This window comes from Pezoporus occidentalis, unplaced genomic scaffold, assembly GCF_034315485.1.
Source record: "Pezoporus occidentalis ecotype Australia unplaced genomic scaffold, CSIRO_AGI_Poc_V1 ctg25, whole genome shotgun sequence".
In the NCBI taxonomy this organism is placed as follows: domain Eukaryota; kingdom Metazoa; phylum Chordata; class Aves; order Psittaciformes; family Psittacidae; genus Pezoporus; species Pezoporus occidentalis.
Genome location: NW_026914394.1, coordinates 1,469,800 through 1,485,697, shown reverse-complemented (window position 1 = coordinate 1,485,697; position 15,898 = coordinate 1,469,800). Strand labels below are relative to the sequence as shown.

Sequence of the window (15,898 nt, the reverse complement as noted above, 5' to 3'; positions counted from 1 at the left end):
GGGATTATTGTAGTGCCATGTGAATCTCTTAGTATTTTGTTTTGTTGCAGTCTGCTTTACTTTTAGAAGGCTCTTCAACAGCAGCAGTGAAAAACCGTCAGCTAGAGACAGCATGTGCTGCTCCAGCCACACATGTCCTCAGCCTGTGGCCAAGGAGTGAAGCTGGTCAGTCACTAGCAGTGGGGCGCAGCTGTCCAGTGGTGCTGCTTAACTTGCATGTCAAGAGCACAGTCAATTGCTAATTGCTATACTTGCTGCTGTTGTAGGATGGAATTGTGCTATCAATTCAACATCATCCCCACGTATAGTGGTTGCTTGTTTGGCCTAGGGTAACCAGTCGTGGTGTGCTGCAGGCTGGGAGCTCTGGTCCCCAGCCAGCAAGCTTTCTGCTATGCCACCGGTCTCCATCCTACATGCTTTCCAGAGCCCTTATGCTGCATGTTGGCAGGCTTCCTCCTGTGTTTTATTCATGCTGCAGATGGTAGAGGGCATAAAAGCCATGGGTGTAGTAAATACACTTGTCCGGATCTGCTCCCTGCTGCAGCTCATGCCTGTGGAGCACGGCTTTCCAATGAGGTGGTTGGAAGCTTCAGATGGTGCGCCCTAGAGAAATAAGTGATGTCTGAAATGAAAAGACATGAAATGGTGAGAGGGACAAGTCCAGGCTGTAGCGGGAATGGAGCGATGCGATGCCGAGACTTGCTGTTATCTTGCTGTTATGCTGTGATTCTTAGGTTCATTTTCAGGCTGTATTTGCGTTTGTTCGGATGACTCCCGTGTAGGGACCACCCTACACTACACCCACTGTGTATCTTTCAGTTCAGTTACTGACCTTTACATGCAGCGAAACCGCACCGCGCTCGTCGTGCATCGCGCTTCTGCGCTGGGTTTGCGCTATGGCACTCCGCGCTGGTTTTGTATCATGTAACGTCGCTTTTAGTGTCTCGAAATAAAAGTTCCTTTTCAGAGCGCGTCTCCGGCCTCTTCACTGCGGGGCGGAGCGCTGAGGGGGCCGGGCGGAGCGCTGAGGGGGCCGGGCGGAGCGCTGAGGGGGCCGGGCGGAGCGCTGAGGGGGCCGGCCGCCATGGCGGGCCAGCTGCTGCAAGGCTATGGGCTGGCGGCGGCCTTGCGGAGCCGCGCTGCTCTCCGCCCGCTGGGGTTGCTGGTCCCCCCGAGCCGCGGGGTGGCTGACCTGGGGCCGGGGCACGGGGAGGCGGCGCTGGAGGAGAACCCCTTCTACGGGAAGTACCGACATAAGATCCAGGAGCTGCGGAGGTGCGGGCGGGCCTGGGGACATGGCTGCGGATGGGCCTGAGGGGAGGGAAGGGCAGCAGGGAGGCCGAGGCGGAGGGGCTCATTTCTGGGAATAGGGTGCTGAGGCAGGTGGGATTTTGGGAAGGAAGGAAGTAATTTTTAGCTTTGTGGCCAATGAGAAAATTAACTAGTTAGGCCAAATGCTGCCTTGAAGGAGGGTGAGGCTTTGAGCAACCTGGTCTAGTGGAAGGTGTCCCTGCCCATGGCAGGGGGTTGGAACTGGATGAGCTTTAAGGTCCCTTCCAAGCCAAACCAGGCTGTGATTGTATGTAGTTGTCACCAAGTTGGTGAGAGTTGTCTCTCAGCGTGGTGTTCAGCTCTGGGGCCTGCAACACAAGAGGTATGTGGACCTGCTTGAGTGAGTCCAGAGGAGGCCACAAAGGTGCTGTGGGGGCTGGAGCACCTCTGCTATGGAGCCAGGGCTGAGAGAGCTGGGCTGGGTGAGCCTGAAGAGGAGGCTACAGGGATACCTTAGAGCAGCTTCCAGTGCCTGAAGAGGGACTATGAGAAATCTGGAGAGGGGCCTCTTACAAGGGCCTGTAGGGACAGGACATGGGGGAATGGCTTTAACCTGACAGAAGGGAGATTCAGATGAGGTACTAGGATAAAAATACACTGCGAGGGTGCTGAGGTGCTGGCACAGGGTGCCCAGAGAGGCTGTGGCTGCCCCATCCCTGGCAGTGTTCAAGGCCAGGTTGGACACAGGGGCTTGGAGTAACCTGGTCTAGTGGAAGGTGTCCCTGCCCATGGCAGGGGTTGGAACTGGGTGAGCTTTGAGGTCCCTTCCAACCCAAACCAGTCTGGGATTCTGTGGCCAGTTGGTAAGAGAGTTTTAATAACAAGAAATTAAAAATGTAAGTTGCAACATTTACAGCATGAATCACTGCCACAGTAAACATTTTAAAAAGCCAAAGAATGTTCATCACCCAGTACTTTTAACAGTCCCTTTTCCAATTCAGATCCAGTCCAGATGTGTTTGAATCCCGTATGGAAAAAAGAACTGAAGTGAAAAAGCAGCCTGTGGGATACTCCAATCAGGGAGAATTTATCAGATGCATGGAGGAAAAGGTAAGGCCAACTTTCTTTGTAATTCACATGTATTAAAGCTATAATGCCATGTCTATAGGATTAGCATAATGCTGTGAACGTAAAGTGTTCCCATTAGTAAGGAGCTCCAGAATGTCACTCTCTGATGGCTAGAAGTATTGTTCTGTACTCCAGTGTTTAATTTTTCTGGGTTTTAGACTAATTTCTGTGCTTGAAGCCTTGTTTAAGTTGCTTAATTAGTTCCAGATTGGTTTAGCCAAATGGAGGGACATGATCTTGCATATATCATTTTTTAGGGAATGTAAGAAAACTGTTCAGTAATACTGGATCCAAAGTGCATAATAGTTTGCTTTAAATTAATCCTTTCTGGCCTTTAAATTAATAATTCATTAGGTTACTCGTCTTTCTTCTAATTAATAATTTTATTCAAAATGCACTGCAGTGAACTCCAAGTATCTTAAACTTGAGCTCTTACTCAGGAGATTTTTGTCATCAGGCATGTTATGCATGGCAGGGAAGGAAAATAAATGGTATTAAAGCATCAGCTATAAAAACTAAAGAATGTTTTCTTCTAGGCAAAAGGCTTGGGCTCAAAGACATCTAAAGGTGGATTCACAAAAGACAAGGTAAGGGAAACAAACCTTCATGTTAGGAGAGGACATGCTGATAAATTAAGGATGTAGATGTATTGCTACCATCACTGCTTCAGCCAAGAGCTTCTTGACATAAAACTGATCTTCCTTATGCTGCAATTGATTATAAGATTTTAATTTACTGTTGGGATTGTGTTTGATCTTGAAACTCCTGGCACTTTGCGTTTTTAGTATCCTGTCATTTCTCTCTGACACCCTGGAAGCTCCTGCTCCTGAGAGAATCTGTACTGAATGCTCACAGCAATAAACAGCAAGGGTTAAGCTGCCTGTACAACGTGTAAATAGATTTCCAGAGATCAGCCAGCAGAGGGACAAGAGGCTGGTTTTACTCTCTTCCACATTTCTTGTATTTTGGCAAACTTACTGTGTAAATATGTCTTGAGATGGCTGAAGGTGAAAGGCTGCAGCTCCTCTTGCAGCTTTCTGCACAGCTGGAGCAGCGTGTTCTGTGTCCTGAAAGTATGTCTTCTATTTTGACTCAGTGTGTGATTCCACTTCTCAGTGTGCTACTGCTTATAATTTACTGGTTTCTTTGGCAATTAGGAAGACTAAGTCACACTGTAAACTGAATGAAGCTATTCTAGCTTGAGTATGTTCTCTAATTGCATCCATTCATTCTGGATTCTCACTTCGATCGGAGAACTGCCATCATGCCGGATTCCTTATGCCTTCTCTTACAGACACTTGATTCAATTCTGAATGTTGAGATGGTGAAAGAAAAGTCAGCGGAGGAGATAAAACAGGTGATGGATTTAAATTGAATGTGCTTAATAGTAATCTGCATATGAGAATGGAATTTTACTCAGCCATGTTTTATTTTTCAGTCTACAGATGAATATTTATTAAAAGCACATTGACATGCATATTAGTAGTAGAAAATAATTTTTTTTCCATATATGTAAGTCCACCTAGGATGTAGCTTGGTACATCTGGACTTGATTTCTCAGAAACTGACTCTACTGTAATTCTTATTGTTGCCATTTAGTGTGTAGCAGTTGAATTGGTGTTAGCAAGCTCTGGTCAGGTTTGAAGCCCAGTAAAGGGAAAACTTAGCAGTAGTTCGTATGGATTATACTACATCTGTTCTACAGAAATAAAATCAAAGCTTTTGCCACCTTGTACCTTTCTTTGCATTGTATCTCATTTAGGAGCCTGTGTACTGAAGTTGGTTAGGGTGAGAAGGAGGTGGATGGGTCTGTTTCTTTGAAAAACAGTGTGAAGGGAATTATTCTTCCTGTTATCTGCTTGGCTTTGCACTGTATTCCCTTTTATCTAGTTATAAGTCACATCTGTTGCACATTTCTGATGTAGCTTGAGTTGGATCGATACTTTTTTTCCTTATCAGTCTGTATGCCAAGAAACTATGTAGGCACGATCATTTGAAGGAAAGCAGCACATATGAAGGAGCCTTCTGGCACAGCTTGGAGAGCAGAAACCTAGAGGCTTTCCTGATAGCTTGAGAACATTATAGAAGTAGTTACATGCTCTGCAGGGATGGTGTGCAACCAGTTATAGCAGGGAGTGGTTTGATAACTCATGAGTTCCTTTTGAGTTCCTCTACTTCTGTTTCGTTGAGTAAACATTTTACGGACAATTCTCATTAATTCTGTAGGACTGGGGAAGAGCAACTGAAAAAGTCCTGAACTCTGGGCTTTTACCTGTGCTTGTCCATTTATTAAAGACTCTGAGCTTTTATGTAGGTAGTGCTATCCTGCTGTGATGAAGAAAAAGGTTGTGAACATGGGGAAGCGTTATGCAAAGACTTGTCTTCTCTTAAATGTTACACTTAGAAGTGTATTGTGTTAGCAGGAAAGTCAGTCAGGTTTGAAAAATGACTTCTTGAAGTGCTTACAAAGGTTAGTTGACAAAGGAAATTTCTTGTAAAGCATTTAGTATTACTGCTTTTAACTGTTATTATTTTAATTTAATATTGCTGATCATAACTGTACACCATCTCCTCTGTTTCCTGCAGATTTGGAATCAGTATTTTTCTGCAAAAGACACGGTTTATGCTGTTATTCCTGTAAGTAGTTCCTCTGTAGTTATGCATTTGAAAGGCCAGTATGCAAAGCTTTCTTTTCTAATTGTGATTCTGTTGCTTTTAAAAGCAGTCATTGAAGGAAAATGAGGTTACAAGAACAAATTTTCTTTCCAGATTCAGTGGTCTTACTGTCCCAAATGAAGGCTAAAGGCTTTTTTTCCCCACACCAAAAATGTGTACTCCTTTTTTTCCTCGCTTACATCAGTCTCAGTAAAGCCAGTACCTTTTTCTGCACATCTGGCTTGAATTTCCAGGCACATTTTATTATGAGTATCTAATACTCTTTGCAGGGCCCTGGTATCTGTTAAGGTAGCATTTATATTTTCACATCATTTTTTCTAAGTGTTGCTTATTTCTTTCTTGTCTTCCCTGCAGCCTGAACAGCAAACTCCAGTTGAATAGGGCAGTACTAGAGCACTTGGCTAATGATTTGCACGTGGCTAATCACTTATGACTTACCTTCATACATTTAAAATTATTGGCAGTGCTGTCTTTCACTGAGATTGCATGGTGCTTCCTGTGATAAGATCTTACTTCTTATTCCTGATGACTTTCCCAGATGTTAATTGTTGTTAATCTGCATTAGGCTGAAGGAGGTTTTTTTCACTTTGGGGATTTCTTTCCATTCTTTGCTTCAAAGTCTCTATGTGATTGTGATCTCTTAAATCTGTCTTTTCACATCTGGGCACAAACTGTATGTTCCTTGAGTTCTTGAAACCTCATTTAGATCTGGGGTCTGATTTGCAATTGTATTTGGCCTTTTGAGCTGCAACTGAAGTTGGTGGGAGGCTGTATCCTAGATGTATGAAGTGTTGTACGCCCTTGATATGGCAACGTGGGATTTGAAGTTGAGTGGCTTCATGTTTCAGTTTTCCCAACATGTGGATCTTGTGAAAACAGTTTGAATCACACATTTACCATAGCAGAAGGCCAAAGCCGGGGACTCCAGTTAAGACGGTGTAGATCTTTCATTAGTGGGGCTGGCACTATTCTTTGGTGCACTGCTTTAGAGGAGCTTTGGAAGCTTTTTAAGGCTTTAATGCAAACCAGGTCCTAGGCACATTAGGAGGTAGTTCATGGTGTCATCTGATGTGGGGAAAAACTCTGTATCTTTTGCCAAAAGCTTTTTGTTGGCTGGAAGAAAGGCCTTGCCTAATTCTTGAGTGCTCAAAAGCACGCATGGGGGAATTTCATGTTTGATGGATATCATGTGTTTTCTTTCCTGAACACCTTAGACTATTAATGTGCTGTGCTGGCAAGAAAAGTGCAGACAAAAGGTTTGGGGGAATGTAGAGAACATGTGAATGACATTACCAGGTTTCATCAGGGATGACCAAATGTATTTGTGGCTTTAATATAAACCTAAGCAATAAGTATGTTACTTGAGTAAATATCTAGGCTGCATTTTAATACTGAAGAACAGATGACTGTGATGTAAAATGCACAATTTGAGGCCAGGGATATGTCGCCCTGCTCAACTGTTGACACCACAAAATGCGGTGGACCTATTACTCAAAGAGGACGTAATGTAAGTCTGAAGTGTGGGCCCCCCACCTCCAAGGAATAAAGCTTTGGATCCAGAAAGGAGTTTGCTGCTGTATCTTGGAGACAGCATTGTTAAAACGGGATACCAATGACATTTGGGTAACTAAGAACTAAATGCAGTTTTCCATGCACTCATTGTTAGCTGCTCCCGCAGTGAGACCTTGTGTAGATGGAAGTTGTACCCTATAAAGGTTAATGAGATGATTCTGAATTATTGACTTTCTGTTTCTCCTTCTCCAAAGGCAGAGAAGTTTGATTTAATATGGGAGAGAGCCCAGAAATGTCCATCGGTACGTATGGAAGATACAGCGTGTGGATGTAGAGCTGTAATGCAGTTCTCCTCTCTAAAGCTTAATTCATAAACCTTTGACCCTCCTCTATTCAGACTCATTGTATCAGCTCAGTAAGTAAAATCCAAGTGTTCGTACACTCGTCTTAGTGTTCAGATAAAAGCAATGGCTATTTATATGTATTAAACAGTTTGATCTAGCGATCAGATAACTAGAGATGAGAGATGTAGGGTTCAGAAAACAAGCACAGAATCTCCCAGGGAATGGATTTAGCTACAAGCCATTGTTTTCCATGAATTGATGTCTTGTGGTTAAGTCTCTTTCATGCAGTGCTATGAAGAGCCAGGCTTTTTAGGCCAGCTTCACTGATATTCCCACATATCTTTTCTTATTGCTCAAAGCACGCTTGCTTTAACCCAGAGGAACTGTTGTTGGCTGTAACTGTGAGTCACCATGGCATCACACTGTGTGTGTGTGGGGAAAGGGAGTTCTCTTGTCTTAATGGCTGCTGTGAGTTGCTCCTCTATATGTTTCTTTTCTGGCAGTGGAGATAATAGGCAGGAGTATCTGATAGAGAAAAAGACAAGAAATCAACATGTTGGGGTTTTGTCCAAATAAGAGCTGAACCTTGTCATCTGTTAGCCTGCTTTTTTGTCAAATGTGCATAGCCATGCTTTCTTCACCATGCTGTTGATCTGTCATAGATAAATACTGGTAAGCTAATAAGAGTCATTTGCATGGAAACCATCCTGGGCAGGCACCTTGCTGTGTCAGTGATGTGTCTGTTTCCAAGGGAGAGTGAGTTGTCAAAAAAGCCTATGTGTAAGCTCTGTTGCACAGCATTGTAATTCAACAGTTGTGATGGAAAGAAAGTGGGAATTAGGTGTAGCCGAACCCTTTATTAAGGTTCGTAAAGTACTCTGTGGGTTATGTCTTAGGTGTATGCCAGCATGGCAAAGCCTAAAATACTGAGAATGCGTAACAGGTTTATTTCAGAAATGAGTGGATTCCCAAGATTTGGATTCACTGTTTCTCATGTGGGTTGGTGGATATATTATAAGATTCCTTTGTGAATGAGTATGTTGTTGCTTTGAAGAAGTTAAGCTACAAAAGAGCAGAACTAACAAGCTAAAGGATATCTTTTGTTTGTGCTGCTGGATTAGCATTGTTTTCAGTTGAAAGTAAGTTTTTACAGTAACTTGTGCACTGAAGCATTGCCTTTGTGCAAATTTTGCTGTGCTGACACAGAAATCAAATGCTTCATTTCCTTATGAAAACAAAGTACCTAGACTTCACTGTGTTAGGAGGAGTGCTTTTGCAGATCTGAATGGGAGAGTTTACTGGATAGGTGGATTGGTCCTGTATGTTCCACTTGCCAAGAGCAAGATCAGCCATATCCGGCTTCCCGAGCTACTTGGAACTTGGAAAGCTATTTATAGCTTTAAGTACATTTATGTACAGTGCATTGGCATTTAGTCAGGTATCCTGTATGTTTTTCTCCTCTTGTGTTGTCCTTCCCCTTGGTGTGGGAAAATGAGCAAGTCTCTAACCTATGGAGCTTAATAGATTGTAAATCTCTAGAGAGAAAATGCTTGCTGCCTGTTCTGAAACAGTTGGTGAAATTACAGGATTACATACTCTGAATGCTCCTTATGTCATATTTTACCATTCTCTGTTAATTCCGTAGAAGTGAACAGAAAGGTCAGAGTCTGAATGTTCTCCACTGTCCTGTCCTTTCCTTTCCCTGTCTCATAGAACACTGATAAAAATATATGCCAACATATTTGCTAATGAAATAATACTGATAAGGTAATGCTGGTTTATTGTCTGGTTCCTGCTGCCCTGTCATTCTTGGTGGGGCAAGGAAACCCCTTTATCTGTTATGGTTCTCTTTCCAAAGCATTTACGCTGGAGACCAGTATTACATGGGCACCGTTTTGTTCTATGAAAGGCTTTGTTTGAATTGGTTTTACTAATTTTTTAATCATTTCTCTGCAGTTTCTGTATGCTTTGCCAAGAAAAGAAGGCTACGAGTTCTTTGTGGGGCAGTGGTCAGGAACAGAATTGCACTTCACTTCCCTAATAAACGTTCAGGTGAGTGGTTGAAATATAAAGTCCAAAAATGGCTTAGGATCCAGCAATACATACTACCAGCATATTACAATATCTAATACTTGCTAAATAGTTTAATGAACAGGTTGTCTAGCTTAACTTGAAAAGAATTATCAATGAAAAACTGACATTAATTATGGGTAACTTAATTAAGGGTAAATTAGTAAGTTTATGGGTATCAAGTGTCTCTCTAAAAGGAGGATGAGGTAGAAGTCACATAGTCTCAAAATAGAAGCACAAGCCAAACTCTTCAGAACTGTTTGTGCAAGCTATTTACATTACCAGTCAATGCTATAAGATGAAATGTCATCCTGGAAATTGTGGGTTCTTTTAAATGCAAAATGGTCTTTAGTCATGAAGAAAACCCAGCCTAACTCTGCAAATCCCTTGTTTTCTGTAAATGCCAGGAATAATAAAGTTTTAATTAGAACTGACCCTTAAGCCTTGAAAGATGACTGCCTCCATAGCAGTTAATACTCAAAAGTTTTGTAATAAAGCCTCCAGATCTACAGTAGAGCTAAAGTTCTTCATGGGATGCTGATGGGTTTCTTTATCTCCTTCAGACCCAAGGTGAAACTGCCCCTAGCCAGTTGGTCCTGTACCATTTTCCTGATCTACAGAAGGAAAAAGGGATAGTTCTAATGACAGCAGAAATGGACTCCAAGTTCTTGGTAAGAGAAATCTGCTCACTGTCTTCCTTCATTTTATGCTGCAACTCCTCGTACAGGTTTGAATTAAAGCCAAATTGAAATGAAGTCTTTAAAAGACCCTTTCCCAAAGAATGGTCTTACAAGATTCCTTTAACCTAATCTACTTAGTACTAGGGAAAGCTAGAAGGGAGTCACCAGTCTTTGTCTCTCTGGTGATTTCAGCTCATGCATTCTTTTGTTTTGTTTGTTACTTTTGTTTTTTTCTTATTAATAAAAGCAAATTGAAGTGAAATGTGTTGCTACCTGCCAACAAGTTAAAGAAGTGTTTTGAATACTGCTTGTCAAATCAGGAGACCTCCAGTGCTTCTTGTTTCCATGCACCTTTGCTCTTTTTTCTATGTGTGGGTGTGCTGTTACTTGCATATCTGCAGTAGTACAGTGCTAGGACTAATTGTACCGGGGATTGAACTGGTGGAACAAGATAACTAAAGCATCCCATCTCTAACTGACCTACTTACACCAGTTCTGAAGCAGTGTGCAGAGGAGTGTGCAGAGAACTCATTGGTGATGCATTTGCCCCGTTGTGTCTCTTGAGTAAACAATCAATTTTTGCAAATAGGTCAACCATAAGAAGGGAAAGATGAGACTTTGGTGCATATCCAGTGTCTTAGAGCTTGCAGGGATCATGAAAGATGTATTTGACCTCTGAGGTGTATGCTCAGCAGGAAGGCAGTTTAAATGCACGGTGCTAAAGCATGTAAGTAGGTCAGGAACAAGAGGGAGGTGGTTTAAGAGATTTGCTAAATTAAGGTGGCTTGGCATTGAGTCCCTCAGTGAGCGGGACTGCAGCTGCTGAAGAGTCTTTTTCAGCTTGATACTCAAACACAAGCCCTGATGGTAACACACACTCTTTGTTTTAACTCGCAGGTGGTGCATGAAGCACAGTGCTTGGCGAATCAGGTGCAGCTTTTCTATGCAACGGATCGTTCCGAGACCTATGAACTAGTGGAGACCTTCAACCACAGATCTAGTGAATTTAAATATATGTCAGTTATAGCAGAGCTTGAGCAAAGCGGGCTTGGAAGAGAACTGAGACCTGGTCAGATTTCTGACAAGTCACAGAGCTGACCTGCAGGTGAAGTGAGCCAGCAGCAGTGAGGGTTTCCTACATGGGGTGGTGCTGTGTCTTTTGGTTTACAGATTTGGTTTGGATACAGAAAGGATCTGGAGACATCCTGGGAGTGTCAAGCCTGTCTGGCACTCATGCAAGATGAGGACTTGGGCCATATGAACAACCATAATTGCCAAAATGGAGCCCTGGAACTTCATTAGAACAAGCCATTTTCCCATCCTCTGACTTACTGCTGCATGCTGTATTTTTGAAATCTGAAGTGACAGAAGAGAAGCTCTGTAACGGACTGCACTGACATCAGGAGAGACCCAACAACCAATGTTTCTGCTCAGTAAATGCATTTAAATGCCCTCTGCCATTATAATTGCATGGTCCAGTGCTTTTTAATCTGTGTGGAATTTATACAGGCTTGTCCATCAAGAAAAGAGAGTAGGGCTGACGGTCTCAAACAAATGCCTCTTTGTTACTTTGTGAGGTTCCTTACACAGATGTGTACTGTGGCCTGTGTTTTTCTCAGGATTGAAAAATAGAGTGACTAGATTTGTTCTGGGAATTTTGTGCTTATTTGATACATTCATTTCATCCTGTTGCTGTGTTTCTATCTTAGAGATGTTTTTCTTGAGGTGCAGGATGTGATGTACATGGTTTTATTCTTTTATTCTATTCAAAGAATAAAAACTATTAAAACCTATATTTTTTAATAGTGTGGAGGAATGATGGCCTGTTTTACAGAATTAACTTTATGCAGACTGGCATCTAGTCAGCCAATGGTATTTGAAGGGACAGAAACCAGCACTTGTTCCCATTTCAGGAAAGGCACTATCCATATTAAAAGCGAGATGGACTGCCATAGTAGCAGAGAGTGAGCCACTCACCAGCTTCTCAAATGCTAAGTGACAGCTCATGGAAAAGATGTATAGGTGTGCATAAAATGAATGTGCATAGCTGCTGTAACATGGCAGAGTTGTTGGTAAGGTTCTGGCTTACAGACTGCAGCAGGTTTAACTTTTCAAACCTGCCTTCAACAAAAGGATCCCAAAACATTCATGCTTGAACTTCTCTTGTTTTCATTCCCAGCAGGGGCAGCCAGTGCAGCTGGGCAAGGGCGTACTGAGCAGTGTGACATGCAACCTGTGCCTGGATTACCAGCACACCACCACTGAGCAGGCAGGCAGCAGAGGACAGCCAGGAGCAACACTACAATATTTCCCATGTCCACATCAAAACCCTGCTATTAACTTGCCCTTAGCACTAATTATCCATTATGTCCAGGCCATGTTGTGCCTTCCCATCAGCCTGCTGAAGCTGGCAAGCATTCCCTCCCGTGCCAGAGGAATGAAGGCAGGAAGGGTACACAGCTTGTCTCTGGGTTACAGGAAAACAGTCTTTGGGGCAGGCTGGTATCAGATTTTTTGTGCTACCCTTAACCATGACCTGATAGGGAAGTTTGATTAGTTACAAGGGGCTCTGACAATCTGTTTGCCAGTGGAATTGTAGGACCCTGCTGCTGTTAATACTGTTGCTCCTTGCTGTCTCAGCCCATTCGTTGGACATGAACATCGTTTAGCCAAGTACTAAAGGTAGATAGTAAGGTTTTAGTATTGGGAACTGTTTTAGTACCGACTCATATACGTGTTTTCCTGCAATGCATGCATTGGAATGGTTTTTAAATAAGTCCCAGAGTGGAAAGGCAAAAGTTGATCATACTGCCTGCAGCCATTTTGCAAGGGGCTGCATTTTCTGTCCCTGGCAGAAGTGGAATGGACTGATGAAGGGAGCAAGGGCTTTTTTCTGCAGGTGAATTCACATGCCTTGAAGTGCACACTGTAACGTGTTTCCTCCTTGTGCCAAGGTGAGACCATGTGGCACAGAAATGACTGATGTGGTGTCAATGTTGTGGTGCTGTACTATGTCTCCCTGAGGTTCAAAGAGCTTGCCAGACTTGGATGTGTGTGCAATGGCAGGGAGATAGCTGAGGGCTTAGGAAACTCAAAGCTACATGTCCTCCTGGCAGGTACTGTGCTTGTGCCACAGTTAGGACTTGACCAGCACACTTGGATCTGTGCTGACTGCTGCTGTGGTGGTGATGGGGCTGAAACTGGGATAAAAACTATAGTCATAATCCTGTGTCCCACTGAATGCTTGCTGTATGGGGGAGTAAGTCAGCTGAAGAACCAGCTCCACAAACCATCCGTGCTGCAGAAACAGGCCATGGTGTGCTATGGCTGTGTGGCTGCTGCAGTGCCCAGAAGGCACTTGTCCCGGCTGCCTGATGTAGCCTCAGCATGAGCTGGCCATGACGATGGGTACCTTCAAGCCATAGTGTGGACACAGACCCCTGGGTCCATCTGTTGCTTTGTGTAAATTTGCAGCTACACCAGTTTTAAGCCACTAAAATCTCAACGCAGAATTTGTAAGATGTGATGTGCTTGGGCTCTGCGTTGAGCCTAAAGGCTGGTGAAAATGCTGCTAGTCTTGGCATGAGGAAGGAAGGTAACTGAAAGACTTGTCCTGTACGGCCACTAGAGGGAAGATTTGTCTCCTTATTCTGAGCTCCCACACAGCTTGCATGATCCTGTCTGCTCAGCTTTGTGAGCTCGGGGTGAGTTTTGTGCTAAAAACCCATTTAGATGCCTTGGCTGCTCCTATATGGTTGATAACGTGGTGGGATGCGCTAAGTTAGACCAACAGTTCTCAGCCCACTGTCCTAGATCCTGGATGAGCTGCCCTGAGAGGGGCAAACATCCTACTGTAGGTTTCCAGGTAGCTTTACTGATTTCCACTTTTGGACCAGGTTCTTCCTGAGCTGCCTGTGTCTGTCTTAAATAGTCCTCAAGTGGGCATGCTCGTGGAGGAGAAGTCCAAGTCGCCCTGTTGCCCCATGTAGGCTCAAGACCTCTGCAGCAAGGACTTCGCAGCTAAACTGAGTGCTGTAGGAGCCACCGCCTTCCCTCAGTGCTGTCTGTGGTCTGCCTCGGGCTGGAGGAAGACCCCAAAGCCAGGGATGTAGCAGCAGCTCCTGCTAGGAGCAGTGGAGCAAGCTTTAGCACCAGACTCCTTGTTATCAGCATCTCAAACTCCTGTCACCCCCAGGAGAACTCCTGTCACCACCTGTGTCAGCAGGAAACCCAGCGCCCATCCTGCTCCCTCGGGAGACACCCTGGATTGTGAAAGGCAGCTGTCACAGCAATCAAGGAAGTGCAGACTGAAGGATGGTGTTCCTACCCTCACTTAAAATGCTGACTCCAGTGCCTGTGCCTTAGCAAATGGCAAGACTCCAGTGCCCTCTGATCCGTGGCTGAGGAAGTTCTCACTCTCTATTGCTGAGCTTGCGCAGGACTCGGTGGAGCAGGGAGTGGGAACTGGCTGTTCCTGATGCTGCATAACCGAGGTAAACTTTAATGGGCATGTCCTTGGTCTCTCTGGGAATAATCAGTGCAAACCCACTGCTCCCTTTGCTGTGTCTTGTGGTCTGCACAGGCATGCGGAGCCTTCAACCCAGCCTGGGAACAAGCATCTCCCTGGCTGATGGGGTGCAGGGCATCATGTAGCATGGGAGAGCCGGGCCTGCTGCTGGTGGGGGCTTGCAGGGGGCTCGCTGTGCCCTCCCCTCATGCAGCTGTGTCGTGCTGAGCTGTGTGGAGCTGTATCACTGTGCTGGGCTGCCTTCCATGACCACCCGTGAAGTCCAATGGAGCCATCCAGCTCTCCGGGCTTGTTTCCTTCCTTGCTTCCTTCCTACTGATAAATTCAGCCATGCACCTGCCTTCAGGAGTGGGGTCAACCCCTCCTCTTCCTTCCTCCAGGGTAGGCAAATGCCCTCTTCACAATAACACATCCCTCCTGCCCCTCGGACCTTTTCCTCTCTCCCAGGTGACTCCTGCCCTCCCTCCCTGTAGCTGGGACCCTCCATCCTGGTGAGTTCTCTGCTCTGTGAGGTTTCCAAAACCTCATGCTAGGCGTTAATTCCCTATACAGGAGGTGCTGCTCACCCCTGCAGACTTGCAGGGCTGCAGCTCATACAACTTCAGCCCTTGTGCTGTTTTCCTGGCCCCTCTCCTTTGGCTCCAGACTGCTGAGGATGGGAGGACCCCTTCTCGCCTTTAAGTATTTTGGCTCCGTCTCGCCTGGATGTAAATCCTGGCCATGAATTCCCTTTGGGATCTTGGCTATGTGGCCAAGCCCTCTAAATTTTGGATTTGTGCCCATTTTTTTTTGCTTAGATTTCAGTTGAAAGTTTCCTCCTGGCTTGCTGTTAGCTGTCAGGAGTTACATCTGCTCCACAGACCTCCACACCCTGCTCACAAGGTCTGCGGATGTTTCTCCACATCCCTCGTGGAGAAGCACAGACACTGCCCTTGGGATGGAGGACCTTGGCAGGACTCAGGGTGGCTCTGATATGCAACCAGGGAGCATCCAGCATTGGGAAACTCCCCCATGTGCTGAAAGAGACTTCGTGGAGCTGCTGCTGTGACCTGAACATGCTGAAGCCGGGCACAGAGCTGGTTTGCCAGAGGCCAGGAGGAGTCTGCTGGGCCACTTGAGCCAGGTCCTCATTTTAGTGGTGTTACTTCAACCTGAGACTTGTAATGACCACAAGATTCGCTCAGGAGTGGGGCAGGGTTCATGGGGAAAAGGCTCTGTGTCCTTAAACCAGCCTGTGGGTCCTGGGGTGGATGTACACACAGAGCTGAGCCTGTTGTGTTACGCTAGCTGATGACTGCGAGGGGAAGCAGCCAGGCAGATGAATTTGACAGCTTGTGCTTCCCTTCATCCCCAGGAGATGAGCTTGCTTCCAGGTTCTACTTTTTCTGTAGGTGTGAGACATCCCAGCCAACTCCTGTTGCAGTAAGTGCCAAGCATGGGTGAATCCTGTTCACAGTGTATCCTCCCATCAACTTCAGCCATGTCCCAAATGGCTTACAAGCAGGGAAGCAAGGTGCTGCTGGGGTGTGCAAACCCTGATTCCCTATGGCTCCAGCCCAAAGCAATCTGCTAGAGGCTGCTGCCTGATGCTATGGGCCCTTTGATGTCTTCTTTGCTCCTAGTAAGATGCTGCTGCAGGTGACAAAGGGATTCTATTACACCTGCACAGCACAATGCTGGCAGGAAAG

At 45.0% G+C, this 15,898-nt stretch overlaps 1 protein-coding gene and 1 long non-coding RNA gene across 3 annotated transcripts in view; one reads left to right on the top strand and one right to left on the bottom strand.

The window, feature by feature from the left end:
- Positions 1-1,051: 1,051 nt before the first annotated feature.
- On the top strand, positions 1,052-11,475 carry ATPAF1 (ATP synthase mitochondrial F1 complex assembly factor 1). 2 transcript variants are annotated; one of them, XM_062623031.1, is made up of 9 exons: positions 1,052-1,275; positions 2,274-2,382; positions 2,937-2,987; positions 3,695-3,757; positions 4,987-5,037; positions 6,843-6,890; positions 8,889-8,984; positions 9,566-9,673; positions 10,580-11,475. In XM_062623031.1, exons 1-9 carry the CDS (start codon positions 1,085-1,087, stop codon positions 10,778-10,780), a joined length of 918 nt encoding a protein of 305 aa, XP_062479015.1. In that variant the 5' UTR covers positions 1,052-1,084; the 3' UTR covers positions 10,781-11,475. The 2 variants fall into 2 exon arrangements, with proteins under 2 accessions (XP_062479015.1, XP_062479016.1); XM_062623032.1 differs by lacking the exon at positions 2,937-2,987.
- Positions 5,251-15,898, bottom strand: part of LOC134165864 (uncharacterized) — a 303,752-nt gene continuing 293,104 nt past the window's right edge. The window contains exon 2 of the long non-coding RNA XR_009965664.1: positions 5,251-5,335. This is a non-coding gene — a long non-coding RNA (uncharacterized LOC134165864). The remainder of the gene's footprint in view (positions 5,336-15,898) is intronic.